This window comes from Acanthopagrus latus, chromosome 14 (genome assembly GCF_904848185.1).
Source record: "Acanthopagrus latus isolate v.2019 chromosome 14, fAcaLat1.1, whole genome shotgun sequence".
Taxonomy (NCBI): Eukaryota; Metazoa; Chordata; class Actinopteri; order Spariformes; family Sparidae; genus Acanthopagrus; species Acanthopagrus latus.
In genome coordinates this window covers 11,843,314-11,865,212 of record NC_051052.1, presented here as the reverse complement: position 1 = coordinate 11,865,212, position 21,899 = coordinate 11,843,314, and the positions used below count along the sequence as shown (strand labels likewise).

At 41.2% G+C, this 21,899-nt stretch overlaps 3 protein-coding genes across 6 annotated transcripts; all 3 read right to left on the bottom strand.

The window, feature by feature from the left end:
- Nucleotides 1–744: 744 nt before the first annotated feature.
- mrpl42 (mitochondrial ribosomal protein L42) lies at nt 745–3,179 on the bottom strand. The gene is made up of 5 exons (XM_037122043.1): nt 3,012–3,179; nt 2,490–2,553; nt 1,744–1,828; nt 1,182–1,345; nt 745–860 (listed from the first exon to the last, which is right to left on the bottom strand). Exons 1-5 carry the CDS (start codon nt 3,088–3,090, stop codon nt 815–817), a joined length of 438 nt encoding a protein of 145 aa, XP_036977938.1. The 5' UTR covers nt 3,091–3,179; the 3' UTR covers nt 745–814.
- Nucleotides 3,180–3,705: 526 nt separating this feature from the next.
- On the bottom strand, nt 3,706–10,250 carry pwp1 (PWP1 homolog, endonuclein). Its single transcript, XM_037122040.1, has 15 exons — nt 10,017–10,250; nt 9,214–9,272; nt 8,846–9,018; nt 8,673–8,758; nt 8,395–8,491; nt 8,159–8,269; nt 7,871–8,001; nt 7,528–7,601; nt 6,989–7,085; nt 6,826–6,887; nt 6,638–6,749; nt 6,135–6,225; nt 4,909–5,030; nt 4,677–4,782; nt 3,706–4,464 (listed from the first exon to the last, which is right to left on the bottom strand). Exons 1-15 carry the CDS (start codon nt 10,080–10,082, stop codon nt 4,367–4,369), a joined length of 1,485 nt encoding a protein of 494 aa, XP_036977935.1. The 5' UTR covers nt 10,083–10,250; the 3' UTR covers nt 3,706–4,366.
- A 923-nt stretch (nt 10,251–11,173) lies between these two features.
- Nucleotides 11,174–21,889, bottom strand: LOC119032624 (high affinity choline transporter 1-like). 4 transcript variants are annotated; one of them, XM_037122036.1, is made up of 11 exons: nt 21,743–21,889; nt 21,101–21,633; nt 20,615–20,749; nt 18,301–18,489; nt 17,670–17,783; nt 15,036–15,191; nt 14,484–14,632; nt 13,860–14,003; nt 13,551–13,704; nt 13,234–13,451; nt 11,174–12,349 (listed from the first exon to the last, which is right to left on the bottom strand). In XM_037122036.1, exons 2-11 carry the CDS (start codon nt 21,363–21,365, stop codon nt 11,813–11,815), a joined length of 2,061 nt encoding a protein of 686 aa, XP_036977931.1. In that variant the 5' UTR covers nt 21,366–21,633; nt 21,743–21,889; the 3' UTR covers nt 11,174–11,812. The 4 variants fall into 4 exon arrangements, with proteins under 4 accessions (XP_036977931.1, XP_036977934.1, XP_036977933.1 ...); XM_037122039.1 differs by lacking the exon at nt 21,743–21,889 and having other exon boundaries at nt 21,101–21,213; nt 21,519–21,606; XM_037122038.1 differs by lacking the exons at nt 20,615–20,749; nt 21,101–21,633; nt 21,743–21,889 and adding an exon at nt 19,838–20,093 and having other exon boundaries at nt 18,301–18,493.
- Nucleotides 21,890–21,899: the final 10 nt, after the last annotated feature.

The window sequence follows — 21,899 nt, the reverse complement described above, 5'->3', positions numbered from 1 at the left end:
CAAAATCACTGAAAGAATCACCTAAATATCTGACTTAGTCTCTTTGGTCAGTTCCTTTCAGTTAAATTCAAGTTCATATGTAACACTGATGCCCCTTTGCTGAAGCGCTTTTGGCAATAAAGCGTCAACAGTTTACTTTCAAAATCCCCCAAAGAATTAAATGAACAAGGAAAGCTTTAGGTTGGTGTATCTTTCAGCTGGCAGATCTGTCTTAAATGTGGCAAACTTACAACTCTGACAAAACACATTGCAGCAATAGTTGTCATTGTATTTCATCTCTGTGCGGCATCTTGACCACAATACAATGGCAGACTTGTTAGAAAGACCTTGTTATTGTTCACATTTTGTGGCAACGCGTTGTAGCTATACATTGGCTGTTTCTTCAAATCCAATAGAGGAACACCACTTTTTATTCACTGTCTCCCTAAGATACAAACAAACACGTTGGATGCATTTATTTTGATAATATCAATTATAAATATTCATTCAATTTAAGCTGAACTGATAGCTGACATTGGTTCCTGGAATATTGCTTTCTCTTGGATGTATGTTACAAATAAAAAGTGAAGAAAAATATCTTAAATGTGACATAAAGAGTAATTAACTTATACATGAACACGTTTCAAAGCTCAGCAGACTGCAGTGATACCAAGGATGTAGACGAAAATATTTACAGGCCTGATTTCAAAGTCATATAATTGTTTCACTGTAGCAGCACTGTCTCAAAAACTCATGACAACTGACTTAATATTTAACAGTTTATTATACAATAGCAGACAAACATCATTTGCAGTTCTGTAACTCTGGCCTTCAACTATCTGTCCTTAGGAGGATCCTTCTTTCTGCGTCTGCTGTGGTACCTGCAGAGAAACAAATCAGAAGGAGAGTTATTTGAAGGATTTTTAAAACGGACCAACTCATAATCCTATACTAACAGACATTATTACTTACATTACATGTTTTTATCATGTTTTCTTATAGCATGTGTTTGAATATGCATTATATCTAATTGAAAGTGTGGATCCCGAATACAAATCTGAACTAAAATAACCTATTTTAATTTCTAATATTTGGAAATCGATTATAGATGATATGGACTTAAACAGGGGAAAGGAGCGAGCAGACAGCCTTTTGTAACAGCAGTGACGCTAAAGGGCCTCAGAGATGCTGTGTGTACTTACTGTCCGACCGGATACCAGCGGTGTTTGGTGGTATAAAACATCTTGCTCAGCTCCTCGATGGTCGGCCCCTCTTTGTCCTTCAGCACCTCCTTGCTGAGGTGGGCCTTTAAAACCTGGTCGTGGGTCTCAACCTGGTTGGTCAGGAGGTCTGGTCGTTCTATTGGCTGCAAAGATCAACAGTCATGAACGCCTCTTACAAATGTAATCACTGTTTATTCCCAGCAATCCTGCAACAATTTCTATTAATCTGTTTGTTCTCAATACTGATATATTTTCAACTGATCAGTGGCAGCAGTATGCAGTCATGATTACAGTGCTTCAGATTGTTTATTCGCAGTTCAATGTTGCTTCACCTTGTGCCAAATTCTTATAAGCATTAGTAACATTAGGAAATAAAGAGATTCAAGTCACACTTTAGACCTTCACTAACAGGCTTCTATCAAAAGCACACACATGTTGAAGAAAATGTAGAGCCTCCAGTTTCTTTACCAATTAGATCATCAGTTATAGAGTCTATTATCAGGAGTAACACAACAACTGGGGTTAAAAAGCCCCCTCTTACCTGGGTGAGCTCATAGGGAATGTCGACAGTAGGATGGTAGCACACAACGGTTTTCCCATCGGACGTCACGCCGATTTCCACATTACTAAATCCAAGAAATTTGAAGGTTATTGCCGTCATTCAAACAATATCTTTATTGCAAATTAACACTTCAGCACTACCGCAGACTGGGGCGTGTTGTTCAGGAGTAGAAGAAACTTCATGGCAGTGGCTGCCTTCAACAGAGCAACAGGGGATGCTGATCACTCACGTAGCATTTACTTTTTTTACATGAATATTCCCAGAGCCAGTTGACATTTATTTACTTCGCAGTTACCATAATAATTAGCAGGCTTCTTATACCCACAGGCCAAGCACACAGCCGGCATATGTAACAAACAAAACTGCAAGTGTGTCTCCACTAAGGATGTCACATTTTTGTATTATAAGAAATAAGTTCATAGTTTCAAATCAAATTGATTGATTTGAACAATTTGAAGTTCATAGCTTGTAGTTTCTGCACACTTGAGGGCTAGAAAGGCCGAGATGTAGTGACCAGAGATGGAGGATTTAATACCTATAGTGACAACCTCCTCCTGATGATCATGCTGCAAGGCCATTTGCACAATCTGGACCTGAGCTGCCATAAATCTTAACAAAGCATGCTCTGTTTCTGTTTGTTTACCTCTCATTCAATGTACTGTAAGGGGTTTAACTGGAGCTTTTTGGGCACATCTAGACGAAATATAGGTGTTGTCTTGACATACCTGTCGGGGCCATCAAGTGAAGGACCAGTGACTGTGGACTTCTGTTGCACTGGCACCAAACATGCTGGAAACAGAAAATCGAACATATATAACACACACAGTATGCAGCTAACATAATTAAAAGAGCAAATATCAGCTTCACATGTAGAGGAGTAAAACCCACTGCACATCTCGACTTGTATTCTCTCCAGTAAGACCTCATGATAGATGCTAACAAGTTATGACAGCTGCCAAAAACCCAACATGGAGGGTCAAGAGGACGCTGAAAGCTGCTTTCGAGTCATTGGCTTTCCTCTTTCGTGCTGTCAATACGACTCATTTCTTTAAATCGGTAACAAGAAACACCATTTTTGACAGCAGAAACACTTTTACTGCAAGCCAAAAGCAAAATACTGTTCGCTTGCTAGCTAAACATACTCTCAAGGTTAGCCGCTGTTAGCATTTACTCCCAGCAGCTTTGCGTTATAAACAACGAACTGACACAACATTAAATATATTTTAACTGAGTACAACACAACTTACTTTGTGCATTTCGCAGTGTGGTGCCACTACAAAGTCTCGTTACGAGGCTGTGCAGTTTACACAAATGACCCGACGCCATGCTGTTATTGTCGGGCGTCCGTCACTGTAATAGTCCCGTGTGAGCGATCCGGCGGACTGACTTTGGTTCCACTTTCCAAACGACATGTAAAGTAAGTCTAGCTCCTTTTATAGTCCTACTGCTGTTTAACATCGTCGATGAATAAACTAAACACATGAAGAAATTTTCTTATCTCATTTCACAACTTTGTTTAATAACTGTCCCTGTCCTTTAGTAGGTGTGTTTCTTGTCTTTTCTTTTCTTGTCATGTCTTTTTTTTCCCTGGATGTTTTTTTTTCATGTATATGAGGAACTTTATAATCTTTCTTCTTAAAGTGCAATGTGAGCAAAGTTTATTATTATTATTTTGCAGATCTGGAATTGTAATGCGATGTATTTTAAAACCCTGCCGAAATGATATTCCTTGATGATTGGCTCTATCATAAATCATATGGCAGTATTTATTCATATATTTCATATAAGAACAATCTCCTCAATTGATACAGTCCCTATTTTGATGTTTATTAAAGTGTTTGCACAACAGCCATTTCTATACCAATATCAGTTTAGGAAACGTAGATACTGCCTAAAAATTCAGGAATCGGCATCGACCAGTATCAATTCAATACCACACAGCTTTGCACACAGCTTCTGCAGCAGTCTTTACATGTCAGTTTATCATGTTTGATTAATTTGGACAGACTTATCAGATACTTTGTGAGGGCTGCAGATGCCAAATGACAGAAAATGTATATATTTTATTAACTGTATTTATTAATGGAATATACAGCATTTCAAATACTCTGGCCAGATGTTGAATACACAGGCTTTTTTCATATACCAGGCAACCCAGGTATGCAATATCACAATGTAAGCAATACATTTTTTTTAGGTGACAATAGTCTTAGTAGAATATAACATTTGCAAATGTACAAAGAAAGGCAAAATTAAACAGAATGAAACATTGTATAAGAGTAATTCAAATATCTGAACCACTGCTTCCCCCTATTATGAATATAAGAGACACGTTCTTGTATTTTAACACATCTTTCTGTGTGCAAAGCCACTGTTGTTATCTGTGCAGGGAGACAAGCTGAACACGTTTTTCCAGGTGTTTTTGGCTCAGTTTCCATTCTGGCCAACCTTTTAAATCCTTTGTGAACGCAGCTTTATTCGCTCCAATCTTCTTTCCACATGAACTGAGCGCTGCGCTACAAGGAACACAGCAACAAGCAGAGTCGCTTGTTTTTTCCAGTCATGCTCATGTTTACAGGTTGTCGATCCATCCAGACGTTGATTAGGAGACTTCCATCTCTGCGTTGGCTGCGGTGCTTGATCCTGCCTGTGACGCCGCGTTCACGACCAGGCGCTCACGACTGCCAAACACCTCAGTCACTGAAGGCAAAACATCCAAAAATAACACGCGAGTGATGTTAATTTTCCAACTGGCTTCATAAATAAGCAGGTCTGTAGATTGCTTGATCGCTTTACAGGAAACATATTTGTAAGATTTAAAAGTTAAAGTGGAATAAAGCGTCAAACAATTTAAAAGCACCAAACATCTGATGTAACAAAAAAGGAAGGAACATGTTCAGAGTAAGCTTTACCTGCCGCCACATCACTTATATCCCAAACCCTCAAGCCATCCCTCTGTCCCCCGAAGGCGTAAACGAAGGGATGATCGGGACAACATGTAGCACAGAACAGCACACCCTGTTCACAGATGGTGAAATATGTTATTACTCATTTAACAATCACAAACGTCAGGAGAACATTCCTCTGTACTTAATCTATCCAACATTTAAATGCCGTATATATGCAACATGTATATGTTCTTACCATTTTCATGTCCCGTGAGTGCACCAGGTTGGGTTTGTTGCCCAAAATGTCCCAAATCTTAACGTGTTTGTCAGCTGACGAGGTGACCAGGCATCCTTTAATCTGGCTGCTCAGGTCCAAACCTGCAGAAATGTTTAAGTCGTTAAAGCACATCTGTTTCACCATGAGGTAAGCCTTAAACATGTTTGGTTTGTTAGCTATCCTTGCTGCATGATATTAAGCCCCTGCACCCCCAAGAGTGGAAAACATCAATGACTCTCACTCATGATGTGGACTCCTTTTCACTCTTGTTTGCTAGCAAACAACAGAAAAATACCCAAAAGCTGGTGTGTGATGTGTAAGTAAGTACAAAAGGCCATTCTGTTATTTATAAGTTGCTGAACTGAATTGGGAAATCCTGACACCTAGTGTATGTGCAGCATACTGTCTGATTTATAATGAGCTCTGCCAACCTTTTAAAATAAGTTTAGTTTTGTTGGTGAAAATGTTATATTCAGTGTCTTATATGTTTGTGGTTATACTGGTGTGTTGTACCCACCACTTTAGGTGACTTTACTAGCTTGACCATAGAACTGCTGTGGTGTAACTTGCTAAACAACAGTTAACGGAATAGTTTCTGTCTTTGTTTTAGCAATTTCTGGCAATTATTGCTACATTTTTTTCTGTGGGTGACCTAATATGAATCTTTTGTTATCAGAAAAAACATTTGATTGGAGCAGAAAAGTGATGCTTTATCCTGATTCATCATACAACGCAGGAGATAGAGCAATATTATGCAACCTCTACAGTGCATTTTGTACATTGCTATAGGTATTTTTCTGAAGCCCCTGGCTGCATATTTTGGCACGAGCTGCGCATATTATCTACATGACTACCCTAGCATGTGTTGTGCAAAAGACATGGTCCAACCTTCCTTCACTGAGCTAAAACAAAAACTCCATGTCACTACTTGCAGATCCCATGTTGGAAGAAGAAAGGCTCACTGCTTACTCAGTGGGCTCTTTCAAATGTTTTCAAGGACTGTAAATAAAGCAGCCACAGTTTTCCCACATTTTCTGGTATGTACCAAAAATACCGACCCATGCTTTCATTCCTGCTGTGTGTCTCATGACTGACAGTTGACCACACAATGCAAAGGATGCAAAATAATTTGTGCCAGACCAATTGTTGTTTTTAAATGGCAGACCACTGTTCTCCTTTAATCACATACACTACTGTTCACCTACCTGACACTTCTTCATCATGGGCCCTCAGTGTGAAAACAGGTTTATCCGAGCGTGCGTCCAGACAGTAGACAAATCCGTCCTCTGTGCTCGCCTGAAACACAACCGCAAGCTCCGGTTAGCCACTGAGATTGTGACAGAAAAAGCAGTGGAGGAATAAACACATGATCATAAAAGCACAGGCACCAGCTATAATTGCCATTTTAATTACAAACATTACATTTTGCGCTGTCAAGAAAGATGAGCTTCTAGACTGACTTAGATTTTTGTTCCTGATGATGATAAAGAGCCAGTTCTGCCTCTAATTTGGGAGACAGTTGTTGTCGACATCATTGTTTTGTATTCATAATAGTCACTTGTAGTAAAACGAACCTCAGTGGAATTAACATGTCAGACATGCCTGAATGTTAATGATGAAATACAGAGTTGAACATAAAAAAATCAGCAAATCTTTTCCAGCGTGAGGGTAACAAGACAGATCACTGTTCATGGTTCGTGGACCCTACCAGGAAGTTGCATGGTGAAAAGTGGTCCCAGACCAGACGCTCCACTTGACCGCTAAACCTCCAGGTCCGGTAACTGGTGTCTGGACTGCGGCAGTCGTACAGGACAGTTGTCCTGAAAAAAGAAATGTTAAGTCTCAAACTCACTGTAGAAAACACTCTATGAACAGAGAAAGACCTGAAACACGTACTTGTCGTATGATCCTGATATCAGAGTCTGTGCCTCAAATGGGTGGAATGCCAACGTCTGAACCTGAAATACCAAACATTTTGTTTTCTAGATGGTGACGCTGCAAAATTCTGAGGATGTAACGTCAAATATACAGTGATTTATATGAAAAACCTTATCAGTACCTTATCAGTGTGCCTGCGCAGAGTTGTTGCTGGTTTGCCTTGACTTAGATCCCACAAGATCACCGTTTCATCTGCTGAAGCACTGGCCAACACATTTCTAAGGAAGTCAAAAAATAAATATTTTCAGTTACATACACCGTGACAGTTCATGAACATTAAGGCTGCAACTAATAACTTTTTTCAGTGCTGAGTAATTTTGTCGTTGACTTTCTCAATTTATTGATTATCGATAATCGATTATTGATAATCAGTGTTTCCCAAAACCCAAGATGATGTCCTCAAATGTCCTGTTTTGTCAACAACACAAAACATATTCAGTTTCATGTCATAGAGGAGGACAGAAACAAGAAAGCATCACAGTCAACAAGCTGGACTCTGAGAATTTTCATCTTTCTTTCCCTCAAAAAAAATTACATAAAAACTGATTATCAGAATCATTAGCTATTCATTTAACAGTTAATTATCTGAATAGTCGCTGCAGCTCTCTCCTTTTTCATGAAATGTGTAAGTGAGCGCTCAGAGGGCCTCAGAATACTAACCTGACCACTTTGTTCCAGGACAAATCCAACACTGCATCTGTGTGCCCCTCGACAGGCTCTGCTGCCGCTGCCCCCTGGCAACAATAACAACAGGCTGCAATGAGTAAATGATATCTAACAAACAGGAAATAATGTTGGACAAACAATATTTACTATACATACTGTCAAAAATAAAAATTACAAAAATCTTGTAGACTTTCAAAATAAACTCAAACCAACATTCAATTTCCAATCATTTCCATCATAAAGTAGAGAAACTCGTGCAGAAATATGGCATCGACAGTTTTACCTCACATTAACTTTACCTGACGCTTGTATAGCGGGTATAACTACAGGTTTGTACCTTCTTGCTCTTCTTTTTCTTCTTGGAGGCCTTTTTGCTCCCCAGCGAGAAAACTGGCTCCAAACAGTCCACCACATCCAGGTCCCACACGTCTATCTGAGGGGTCATGTTGCCCACAGCAGCGTAGTTACCTGTAGCGAAACACAGTCAGGTTAGGTGCTGGTTAAACATACCTGTGGCGACTACTTTTCTTAGGTTTAGCAGTAGAACCATAGACGTGGGCATGCAATGCAAAGGAACGCCTTTTTATTATTACTTTAATTAGTATGACAGGCACAACTGTCTTACCTAGACCTTCTCCAGGACTGGGGTCAAAGTTTAGCCACTCAACACACAGTGGGTAAGCTGGCAGCAGAATATCATGATGAACATACATGGATTCTTCCTCCGAGTTATACACTGTAAAGCAAGACGTCAATCATTAAATACGCTGTATGTTTATGTCAATATGTCATGTATTCAGCTTATTTTCTAAGCTGCAACAACAGTAGACAAAAGTTCCTGAGCCTTCATAAGATATTTACCGTAGACCTCCAAGTTGCAGCAGTCCTTCTCTGTCCGGCCCGCCAGGATGAGATTGTCACTGGGCTTGATTTGGAAGTCATCTCGCTCATACTGGTCCTAGAGGGGGAAAAAAAACAAAGCTGAAAGTTAACCAGCGCTTAATACAAATTATATACAGAATACAAATGTGTCCTTCAATTCCTCGGTATTCCAGCTATACATTTGTGGTTGTTATCAGGTGTTCCCTGAAGTGGGACTGCACTGACTCAGTAAGCGCATCGCCATTGAGGGCACTCACTGTGTCTTTGATGGTGATGTAAGGATCCTCCTCATTAGAGCTGAACACCGTGAGCCCAGCCAGACTGTCGCCCAGATTTGCGGTCACTGAAAGAAAATGTAAAAAGTCAGTCTGAACAAGACTCTCAGCTACATTCAAACAGATACAGGTGAAGCTGTAAGACACCCACTCACCTGAATCCTCCTCGTCGTATTTGTCCAGGCCGTACTCTGCCAGCTCGTCATCTTCCTCCTTGTCGTCTTCGTTCTCATCCTCCGGTGCTTCAGCTGCTTCCGCTCCATCACTATTAGGGTTCAGTTCAGCAATACCTTCGTCCTCATCTTCCTCCTCCTCAGCTGCCAGGTCCCTGATTTAGGAGAGTAGATAAAGAAAAAAGTAAGATGTGTGAATCCAGCAACGTGAACAGAACAGTAATATTTTAATCTTATTCAGCACTCAGTAACTGGTGATGCTTACACTTGTGATGTTTGAATGCTTTGACAATACCAAGAGACAAAACAGAGGCAAAGATGGCAGCAATGTGCGTTTTATTTCAGCATACCCCAGCTCCTCTTTTGCTTCTGTAATGATGCGCTGTAGCTCCTCTTGGCTCAACTCAACCTGAAATGGGATTTTTGAAAAAGTGGCTTAGTGACAATGTGTGAGAAGATGCAAGAAATAGAAGACAGTGTTTTAGAAATGACCAGCTTTGATTACGTTTCTGAATAAAGAGCAATTGTTTTTATTTATTATTATTGTGTGTGTTTTTCAATGTTATTTATCATTTTATTTGTAAAGCCTTAAATTCAACAAGCAACTTAACTCCTGGCCTTAGATTTCCAGCATGATTACAACAAGCTGATATTAATCAGATGAGTAACATCTGATTTACATGAAAAAATGTCAAAGAAAAGACTCACACACTCGTTTACTATTTATACTTAAATTTCATGAATTACGAGGTGACATTTATTTCCCTAAATTCAACAACAGGATGACGGTAAATGCCTTTTAAAACATCCATTTTCTTTTCTCTTGTCGTGTGTCTTGTGGGTCACCTGAAAACCAATTTGTACCAGTGAATAATTAAGGGTATTTTCAGTGTTATCAACATGTTCAGCACAAGTCATTAGCTGGCTAGCTACTTTAGCTACAACTACTGTCAACACATAAAATGCGTTACATTATATTAAAACTACGGTTGCTGCGTTGACAGTCTAAAGTTAAACATTATCTCTAAAGTCACCTACAAATGTAATTGAAAGCAAATGGCCACTAAATTGTTGGTATGGTAGCACTCATCTGCCATGTTGACAGATTAGCCGGCTAACGTTAGCTAGCCCAACTTGCTAGTTAGCAACTTACTTTGTCCGGGGTTTCCTTGGAAACGCCTCTCCCCACCCATCCGACGCAAGTGATCTGAGAGCTCATTCTGGACAAAACAAAGTTGTTTATTGACCAAATACGATAAAAAATATATATATATACTGTATACGAAAAAGTGTGCTGGTCGTCGAAACAGGTTCACATCAGGCATGCACACAGGGGGCGTACATGTGAGTTAAAACGGGTCCTGTGACGCATGTAGATGGCGTCATAGAGCCACGAAAAGTCCGCCTGATCATAAACGTTGCACAGGCAACTATGGCAGGTTTTGTTAACTATGTAGTTTTGGAGAAGTAATTTAAACTTCAAATTCAAACTGAAATGAGGTAATGATACAATCTCAGAATCTTTTTCCATAACTGAATAAATAATTTGATCTCAGAGGAATATGCTCCCCAGAACACTGTTTGAAGCTATAAAGGTGGCGGGGTTCGCCACATATAAACAAAGTAGAACTGAAATTGTGTTGTCCATTAGGGCCAGTTTGATTGTTCAGTTGGTTCAGTCATGAAAACAAAGTAGTTTCTGTAGGCATAATTAAAAAAAAATTCAGTCAATGCCTCTTCTGATTGAAATGTCTTCCCCAAAATTACATAATGCACCTTTAAGGTCTCCTGATTGAGTTACATGCAAGAACACTTGTCACTATAAAGGACGCCAGCAGAGTTTGACAATTATTCTTCTCTCCCAGTTAGATAAGGTTAATTGGTAATGATTTAAAGGCAGCAGAGCAGCCTTCCACAGGTCGGAACAGCTGAAAGTAAGACAAAATTAAATTGGGTTGTCCTGCAAGGTCAGTTTATTCAGTCCTGCAAATATAGAGAGTTTGTTTATTTTGATTGATTAAGCATAAAAATCACTTAATGAACATTTTTCTCTTCCAATCTGTCTGGAAAATGGGCCCAGCAGCAGTTTCCCTGCAAGAACTTGCCTCAGGAGCTGCTCATCTAGTTCTACAATGGGATCACACAGTCTATTCTCTGCACCTCCATCACTGCCTGTTTCAGCTCAGCAACCAAACAGGACAGGAACAGACTGCAACAGGCAATTTTCTGATTAACATTTCCTCCCCCAAACTCCAGTGTGTTGTGTACCTTTCAGGAATAGCATTAAAGTGAAATAAATGAAAAAATCAGTTAAATGTTGCATCATCTTTTCTTTTGGAAATTCAAATGATTTACAAAAACAACTTTCCCACAATAGAGATTTTGGTTAAATGAATGAAATTAAAACAAAACACACAGGTGACTGTAAACTATTTTAGTCTTGGTTTTTTAATGAATAAGACTTTAAATAAGAAACATGAGAGCACAGCGTCATGAAACAATTTGTTTAAATGGCTGTGATGAAACTCAGATACACAGGCTACTAGAACAAAATTAGAAGTAAAACATAACTAGGAACGAGTTCATCGGGTCACCTTCACAGTTTGTTAATGTTTCTCCCTGAAGACAAATTTAAAAAATCAGCGAATGCAGCTCTGTTGTGTTATTTAGTTTGTCCCGTCCTTGATTATGTATATGTGACACAAATTCCGGCAAGAGAAAAGTTCTTTCAGGGCCACACAACCAAACATCATCAAATGTCATTTAGATTACATTGTTCAGTTTATATAATACAAGTATCAATAGGTTTTATTATTAAAGTAAAAGAAAACACAACCCTCTCTGTCTGTCAGAGCAATGATCCCCTTGGACATTATTATATTCCCCATTCGAACCTCATAAAGAACTCCCGCAACCACCACCCGCACGCTGTATAAAGTCTTCATGCTCTTAACATCTTCCTACTTCCTCCTCCTGAGACGGCTCTTTATTCAGTCTGTCCTTTTCCTCCACATCCGTTCGGACCGGTGCCATCTGATGTACATCTTTGTCCGTTTCAGCATCACTTATTCCTCTCAGCAGCCCTCGCTCAGACAGCCACATAGCAAAGCGCGACACGAGTAAAATGGTCCCAGTGGTGGCGAGCATGATGACTGTACGAAAAGGGAACAAGCGGTATCGGTGTCCGTCCTCCTGGATCTTGTCCCACGGCAGGGGCAGCACGTCAGGAAGGCCTATCAGGGGTTCCCCGACCAAACCTCTGAGCAGTAGAGACAACACGCAGCCAGTACAGGCCCCATATTTGTTAACCAGGTGAGACAAGTAGAAGATGCATATCACCTGGGGAACCATCATTGAATACAGGACATCCCCGCTGATGATCCAGAACAGGTGAACGGAGTTCGTGGTCATGGCCAGGCCCGCTCCCATCACTCCACACAGGAAGATCGACACTTTGACCGACACAATAATCATTTTTTCGGACGCCTGAAATAGAGTAGGATCACAGTTTGATTTCGGAGGTTCTAAAATAAAACTGTGAGCAACTTAAAGCTGCTTCTTCAAATAAAAACAAAATGGCACTTCATTCCAACAGTCATTACTCTAACGATCAGTCAGTAACCCACGGCTGTCCTCGCCCCTGTTCATGCCTCTGGTTTGAGAGGCAGACCTCAACATGTTCGTACCGTCAGTGTGAGCATGTTAGCATCCTGACAGCACGTGAACACACGCTGCGTTTAGCATTCAGCACAAAGCAGCTAACTGCGCCGTCAAAGAGGCGCTAGCATTGCTGCAAACTCTTGATCGATAACCTAAATGATTAATTGATCATCAGAATAGTTGCAGATCAATGTTTTTGTCGTGTAATCAATCAACATATCGCTTCAGTTTTAAACTACATTTAGAAAATCAACTTTGCAGAGTCTTGAAACTTGCCGCTCTGGCAGTCCGTCATAGTAGACGATACACAAGCTAGGCTACTTATTGCGTAGTATTACAACACTTTCAAATCAATCTGCGCTTGAAAACAGCATTACCGAACAATGCTAAAATTATAAAACAGTCAAAAAAGCAGTGCTTGTGAGGAGAAAGTCGCTAAATGATGCACCTTACTGAGTTCAACTGTATGTACAAAAGGCCCCAAAACAAGACCTTTACAGTGGAGCAAATGTCTTTTTAAATCATTCCCGGTGATTTAGGGGGAACTTGTGTCTTTTCATAAGCTCCTTTTTGCCAAACATTGTGTATATGATATGTAATTCTTTATTGTAAATACATGTTTATTCAGTATTGATTAAAAATGCCATCTAGCAAAACAAAAAACAACTGAATGATGCCACAGTGTGATTAGTGGTCGTGCTTAGTGTCACCTTTTTGTAGATGATGTTCTTGAAGATGTTTCGGCCCAGCTGAGAGGCGGCGGACAGAAGTGCAGAGTCAACTGATGACATCACAGCAGCAGCAAGCGCTCCCATACCAACCAGCGAGACGTAGAACGGGCAAAGGTGCTGCAGGGCAATCGGCAGGATCATACCAGATCTGCCCTGTTCGTACGGGCTGGGTGAACCGTAAGTGGTCTGGTTCCAGTCTGACAGACATTAAACACGGGTTCCAGCGATGCATTCGGTTAAAATCAATTTTGACAAAGATAACAAAGACAATGGAAAACATAGTTTAATCTAAGTACTTGTAGACGCCGCAGCTGCCCCAACAATAAGAGACGGGATGGCAAGGATCGGGCATAATACTGCCGCAGCATAGCAGGTGATCTTAGCTTGGGCATCGGTGGGTGTGGACAGGATTCTCTGGTAGAAAGCCTGGTAGCAGATCCCTCCAATGGCCTCGGAGAGGAATAAAGAAAGGGATTTCTCAGAGATTACAACAGAGAATTCTGAAATTAAGTCAGTATTTAAACGTGAAATACTTGTGTGTGAAACGCTTAAGGTAAAGAATTGTGTTGTCTTGTAGTTGAGGGGCTGTTTCAGGTCTCCTTTACCAGTAGCAGTATGTCATCTATCCAGCGGCCTGTATCCTCCAGCTCCAGCTTACCGATCCAGGGAGCCTGGTGCAGCTTGGTGACTGCGGCGACAGTGATGTTTGCAGAGGAGGGGCTTGTCAGGATAAAGGGCACGCAAAACCACTGAAAATAAGGAGGGAAAATATCAGTTCTGCATATGTCTGGTAGGCACTACAACAGAGCTGCTAATGACTAAGCTAACATGCTAACGTTAAAACGCTCTATTGTTTACCATGTTCCCCATCCAAGGTTAGCATATTAGCATCCTAATGCTTGCTAAGTCGCACTTAATACAAATACAGAGGAGGTTGAAAATGTTTTACAGGTATCCCATCATACACCAAGTATTTAGAAATGATCAATTTGACATAAGTCCAACAGTTGTGGAGATAATTCAATCTGAACTAAAAATGTAGACCTAATGGTGGTGTGAGCGTAAAAGGATTTATCCTCTGGGGACTTTGAACACACAAATGAAATTTAATGGCAATCAATATATAGTTCAATAGTTGTTGAGATATTCCAGTCTGGACCAAAGCCACATCACTTGGCTAAAGGCCAATGCTGTGAATTTTCCTATAAATGTAATAAAATTGTATGTACCAATCCGAGGAGCATGAAGAGAAGCTGGATGACGTCAGTATAAGCCACAGAGTACAGTCCTCCCAGTAAGGTGTAAATGATTGCCACGGCAGCAGAGACGCTCACAGCCAGCTTGGAGGAGATATCCATGACCACACTTAATGTCCCTCCTGTAACCACAAACGTGCATCCAGAGTGAGGCAGACACATTTTCAACTTACTGATTGATCTTCACCACTTAGCCCTGACTGGAGCAGATCCCAGCTGACATGAGACGAGCGCGGGGGTGGGGGGGGTGGGGGACACCCTGGACAGGTCACCAGTTCATCACAGGGCTGACATTTAGAGACAAACAACCAGTAACTTACTGCATGCCTTTGGACTGTGGAAGGAAGCCGGAGTACCCGACACAGGGGACAACATGCAAACCCGCAACGGAAAGGCCCTGCCCCATCTGGGTAATGAATCCAGGACCTAACCACTGTGCGCCACTGTGTTGCCTGATGATGAAGCAACAAACTAATGTTTATAAACCCAAGAAATTCATTGATGAAGTTGTTGTTTCTGACTTACCCAGTGCACCAAGAACACATGATGTCCACAAGATATCAGCGATGAGAGCGGGAATGAAAATGACAGCAGCTACAGTGTTGCCGTATTTCTCTTGAAAAGGGTCCATGAGGGTGACGTACTTCTTCGACCGGATAGGTTTGACAAAGAAGAGTCCACCTAGAGACGCACAGACAGAACCATTTTACCCGAAACATTCAGTGGTGCAGATGGCCTCATTTATATGAGGTACTGCGCATTTTATGACTGAGGCAAAAAAGTATTTTTTCAAACCATGAAGTTTGTACTTTTCCGAGGCATGTCAGATTTGACATCTGGGACTCGGGGGAAGGAATGACAAATTTCAAGCTTTCAAGTTAAAGTTTCCCTACCGCTCAAGGGCGACGACCTGACCCGCCTCTGTAGAGGAAGACGAGTGCAGACAGGCCCGGAGATGCAACAAGTATGGAAATACACCCATCAGAGAGCTGCACTTACCACACAGATGCAAAGTATTTAATCATCATATGTCCAGTGGATTTCCATTTTTTTTGGATGGTTTATGGTCCGTTTCTGAGATCTTATGGGGCCTGTCAAGAACCACATCCCTGATGAGAGGTTACGTGATCCCTTAACCTGCACCCACAGGAGAGCGCCCTCATCCAATGGCAACAATCAAATGTAAGGGGGGTTCCAGACAGTGTCCCATGTTACGCAGCGTTTTATCTTGTATTTTTCTGAAGAGTTTCACAGCATTTTGCAGCATTGGCCCCGAGGCAGGTCGTGCTGGCAAACCTTTTCTAGGATTGCCAGTTTCCAAATAATTCATTGCAATTCAACACAGCCTCCTGAATGACGTATTAATCACTAGTGAAGATCCTGAATTTATTGTAGCTACGTAACAATATCCTGTCAGCAGACACAGTGAAGTGCAAGGCAGTCAACTGACAAACATACACTATATTACCAAAAGTATTCGCTCACCCATTCAAATGATCAGAATCAGGTGTTCTAATCACTTGGCCTGGCCCCAGGTGTATAAATTCAAGCACTCAGGCATGCAGACTGTGAAACAAGACATTTGTGAAAGAATGGGCCGCTCTCAGGAGCTCAGTGAATTCCAGCGTGGAACTGTCATAGGATGCCACTTGTGCAACAAATCCAGTCGTGAAATTTCCTCGCTCCTAAATATTCCACAGTCAACTGTCAGCTCTATTATAACAAAATGGAAGCGTTTGGGAACAACAGCAACTCAGCCACGAAGTGGTAGGCCACGTAAAGTGACGGAGAGGGGTCAGCGGATGCTGAAGCGCATAGTGCAAAGAGGTCGCCGACTTTCTGCACAGTCAATTGCTAGAGAGCTACAAACTTCATGTGACCTTCAGATTAGCCCAAGTACAGTACGCAGAGAGCTTCATGGAATGGGTTTCCATGGCCGAGCAGCTGCAGCCAAGCCACACATCACCAAGTGCAATGCAAGGCGTCGGATGCAATGGTGTAAAGCACGCCGTCACTGGCCTCTAGAGCAGTGGAGACGCGTTCTCTGGAGTGATGAATCACGCTTTTCCATCTGGCAATCTGATGGACGAGTCTGGGTTTGGAGGTTGCCAGGAGAACGGTACATTTCAGATTGCATTGTGCCAACTGTGAAATTTGGTGGAGGAGGAATTATGGTATGGGGTTGTTTTTCAGGAGCTGGGCTTGGCCCCTTAGTTCCAGTGAAAGGAACATTGAATGCTTCAGGATACCAAAACATTTTGGACAATTCCATGCCTTGTGGGAACAGTTTGGAGCGGGCCCCTTCCTCTTCCAACATGACTGTGCACCAGTGCACAAAGCAAGGTCCATAAAGACGTGGATGACAGAGTCTGGTGTGGATGAACTTGACTGGTCTGCACAGAGTCCTGACCTGAACCCGATAGAACACCTTTGGGATGAATTAGAGCGGAGACTGAGAGCCAGGCCTTCTCGACCAACATCAGTGTGTGACCTCACCAATGCGCTTTTGGAAGAATGGTCAAAAATTCCTATAAACACTCTCCTCAACCTTGTGGACAGTCTTCCCAGAAGAGTTGAAGCTGTAATAGCTGCAAAAGGTGGACCGACATCATATTGAATTCTATGAGTTAGGAATGGGATGGCACTTCAGTTCATAGAATGAGTAAAGGCAGGTGAGCGAATACTTTTGGTAATATAGTGTATTAGGTGTCAAAGCTGCTGTAAGTGTTGTCGTCATTTTAGCATTGGGACTCATCCATTTCGGCGTTAACAATCCCCTCCCTCCTCCCTACGTTCACCAACTCAGTGTGCAGTGGCGATCACCAGACGAGATCCTGCTCCCTGAGCGTTGATGAGCAGACAGGACCGCCTCTTTATGGAGTCCTCTCTCATGATTGGATGAAGTGGGCTGGGATACTAGGACATTTAATGAGTCTTTTAGTGCATGGGACGGAGGGGGACATAGGTTACTGACTAAACACCATAACAGTGATTAGTGTTGTAATATTAAGCTATTTATTGCTTATTTTCATCTGAAAGAAATCACTAGCAGCTTTAAGATCATTTCTGGAGTAGAAGATGCTGTGTATGTGTATTTCTGTAAAATAATTATGAGGCTGTGCAACATGTTTTACCGTTTTGCATCTTAGTTTCACTCACCTACAATCATGTTCATGCCGCAGGCAATGGGTGCGGTGGCCCATGCCAACCCGCTTGTCGGATCATAGACTACTTCAGCACAACTCAAAATATATCCTCCTCCCACCCAGGTGGCTGCAAAACATTAGCATATATACAGGCAATGATAAAGAAAATCAATGAAATTAGGTCAGCCTATTGCAAATTGATAGAATTAAATGCATTCACACAAGAATCTGGAAACACTCGCGCTTTAAGTTAAGCAGCTATGGTGAGGGTTTTGGCTCTTTTCAAATCAATCTGGAATCTCACGAAACATCACCTGACTTTCTATCGGCGTGAGGGCGAGTAGATAGCGACTGAATTTTAATTTTTTGGTGAATTTATCCTTTAAATAGCCATCACTGCTGTCGAAAATGTGACTGAATTTCCACAGAAGTTTTTTCCATGTTATGTTCAGCCACTTTTGCTTGAAATATAACAAAGGTTCAGATGAAAAAAAAGTTAATATTCCAGCACAGGCCAGACTAGATGGACTCTATTTTTTTGTAGTTACACCAAAGTATATCATTTCATAGAAATATATCATACTGTATCTTTAAGGCGTGCTTGACTGACTAGGATCATCTTCACCTTGAAGTTGTTTTTCTACCTGTCATTGTAAAGATGCTGACCCAGATGTTCAGGTCCCTCCCTCCAACCATTGCCACTTCACTGCGATTCCCGGTGCACTTCTTCTCCTCATGTTTGGACTTCCTGGACGCCCAGATCCCCGTGCCCAGCACGATCATGTAGAACACCCCTATGGAGACGAGTCCCGGCCAGTTTACCGCCATCCTCCCTATCAGTGGGCACAAATGATGACAGAAAGTTGATATATCCCTTTTCAAGTGAAACTCTTGCCAAAATGCAACCTAGGACTTTTTTTTTTTTTTTTTTGTGAATGTATACGAGCTAAACCTTTGTGTAAAAGCATAGTTACAATGAAAGAGGCACTTTTACGATTTTTCGTACTTTCGTTTTCGGCTCAAACTCATTTTCAGCGTGAGTGCACTTTTTCGCTAGCATCAAAATCGCTATTTTCGAAACCATAAAAAGGCTCGACACACAAACTTTGCTCATAGTATCACCAGGGTCTCTACATATGAACACGAGCTTTTAGAACATTGTTTGTGTTCACAGAATTTACTAAAAAGAGAGTTTTTGAACAACTCATGTTAGCAGTAGCTTCTTCCTCCAGCCGTCGTCATGATGTACTCGGGGATCGACACGTCTGGGTAGAGTGTACGTGGTTCAGTTGAGCTATGTGTAGTGATACTACGAGCAAAGTTTCATGTTGTGTCGAGCCTTCTTACTATTTTAAAAATAGTGCTTTTAATGCTAGTGTAAAAGTGCCCCATGCACTCCCATTGAAAATGAGTTTGAGCCGAAAACAAAAATATGGTCACTCTTAAAAGTGCCTCTTTCTTCGTAGTTATGCTTTTACACGACGGTTTGACCCATATACATTCGCAAAAAAAAGCGTAGGTTGCATTTTTTTGAGAGTTTCACTTTCAGTAAATGCTGGACATTGATTGGATTACTTTACTTGGTACAATAGGTCCAATAAAATACGACAATAATTGGTTTTCAGCTAAGGAATATGTGTTGTTCTGCGTTCATAGCATGCGCTCATATTAATAATCTAACCATAGTCGGAAGAATTTCAGGAAAGACAAAGTGGCATTTAAGATTGAGCAACCTTCAACCGTCTCTCTCAACAAAGTTACATGTTGTTGCTTTTTGAGTCTCGTTCCCAAGAGTCTCAGCTCTTCTTGCAACCAGCACTTTTAAAGCTTCGACAAGGAACTTTGATATATTCTCCATTTAGGACAAAAGTGGTTGTGTTTCCACCGTCAGAACCACAGAGCCATTATGTTGGAAATAAAAAATGATCCATAGAAAGATCTCCTCCTTCTTTTTTATCTGGTTACTTCTCTGTGTTACTTTGCATGGGAAAAATTCTAACAATGTAATATTTACAATATTGATGAGCTGATCATACAAACACAGAAATAGAATCGGAGCTCCTCCGATCGGTCCTGATCCTGATCATGTTTCTGCTGAGTGAGTCCAAACTAAATTTCTGCCATTTCCCCTTAAAAAATTAAATAAATGAATAAAAAAATGATAAAAGTATTTGTAATTACCTGTAGTGCCTTCTTAGAAAAAGCTAAGTGGGATTGAAGCTTGAGAGGGGATCTTCAGAGCAGTGGCAGCGGTGGATGCCTCTCACTGAGTGTGAGTGTGTATGTGTGTGTGTGTGGGGGGGGGTGTGTGACAGGAATGTGACGCTGGAGCCAGAAGTGCAGGAGCGGACCTGAGGCCCACGCACGCACATACACGCACGTACACGCACGGTCCAATTAGACAAGGCGTCGACGTCGCTCATCGAGTGGCAAGAGTACAGACATCTGACCTGATGATTACATATTATGACGCAGAGATCACCTTCATACACACACAAGGCATTCTGCTGAGGCGTGAGTACCATTCAGCCGCTCCAACCTGTGTGGAAGGCTGTTCTGCTGCCTTCTGATCATTACTAGTTAACCTGATCTAACCTGGAAAGAAAAAATGATTGACAGAGTCTTGAACAACAAAGCATTCTTGCGCACACCTCAATCAGCACACCCTAAAGGTGCATTATGTAGTTTTGGGGAAGACATTTCAATCAGAAGAGACAGATCTTCATTGACTGAATTGTTATTATTTGTTTTTTATTTATGCTTACACAAACTAAATAAATAAACTCTCTTTGTTTTCATTACTGAATCAACTGAATAATCAACTTCAGTTTTTACTTTGTTTATATGTGGCGGACCCTGCCACCCTTTCTAGCTTCAAACGGTGTTCTGGGGACCTTATTTTCCCGCTTGTTTATTCAGTTATGGAAAGAAGTTACATTGCTGAGTTTGTACTGTCACCTTGATTGCCTCGTCTCAGTGCCTCTCTCTGCCTCGCTAATGGAGAGCAACAGTAGCAAACGTCAGTTAGTGGGGTCCGCTGACATAAACGGTGGCCGGCCTCCGGAGCGCCTTTAAATGCGGGAAAAGTCACATCTGAAATGGAAAATGCAGTCTTACAGCAATCACATTACCTGTGTTGGCTTTAGAAAATGTTGACAAGGGTTCAGGTTTCAGTTCAAGATTGATCTGCGACGGGAACCTGATAGAAAGCAAGGAGGAGCTGTCACTTCTTTTCCTTGCTTGTTTTAATCCTCTTTTAATCTACTGCAGCTGTAAATTAGCTCTCGACTCATGCTGGTACAATGCAAGTGTCGACAGTTACGTTTCAGTATTGTGCATGGTCCCTCAACAAATCCTGCTCAATACTTAAATTTAATTATTATAATTAAATTAATCCAACTAATTCAGTTTAGCTTTTCACTTACCTCTGGGTTGTTTACTCACAACAAACAGTTCCAAGACGTTCTAGTCCTGCAGCCTCCCCGAAAGGCCCCTTGGATGAGGGCTGAAACACTGTCAAGTATCTACAACCAAGTCCGGCTGACCTAGATTGAAGCCTCATATATGTGCACAGAATAGAGAGGAGCTGTAGTGGCATAAACCTTTTGGATCCCATTATCTCAAATAGGGAGGTAATTTTCTTGTTTTGTTTTTTTAAAATCTTGAAATTACAAGATGAGGACAAAAACCTTGAGAAAAACAAACACATTCAAGTCTGGATAGCAAGATATTTTCAAATGGTCTTGGCTAATCTAGCAGATTATGCAAATATCTGTGATTTTCAAATATTTTGATGATAAAAAGAAGTATGCAGAATATTGTTTTTATGTGTTTGCAGGACACTGTAGTCCTGCAGTGCTACCTTGTGGTCTGTTCCGCTTTATTTTGAAACGTGCAGCTTTCTTCTTCGGGTGCTTTTTTTTGTGGCACTAAACTTCCTGCAAATCTCTGTTCTCAATGTTGTGCTCATCAAGGAACTGTAAAAACATGTAAACACACTAGTTATTTATCATGTTCATCTGTCTGAACTCTGTAAGGAAAGAGTTTACATTGTGATTTACCTCATTATGTTTGTATTGTTCGTACCTGTTACTTTTTTTTGCATCTGTCTGGTCTGTCAGATCTTGACAAGGAAGACGAATGTGTGGAGCAAAAAAGACAATACCTCTGGTTCTGCTGTTCATAATGAGTTCAACAGTGTTATATGAGTGCATTGAAAACCTGGTGCCTACATTACCCACAA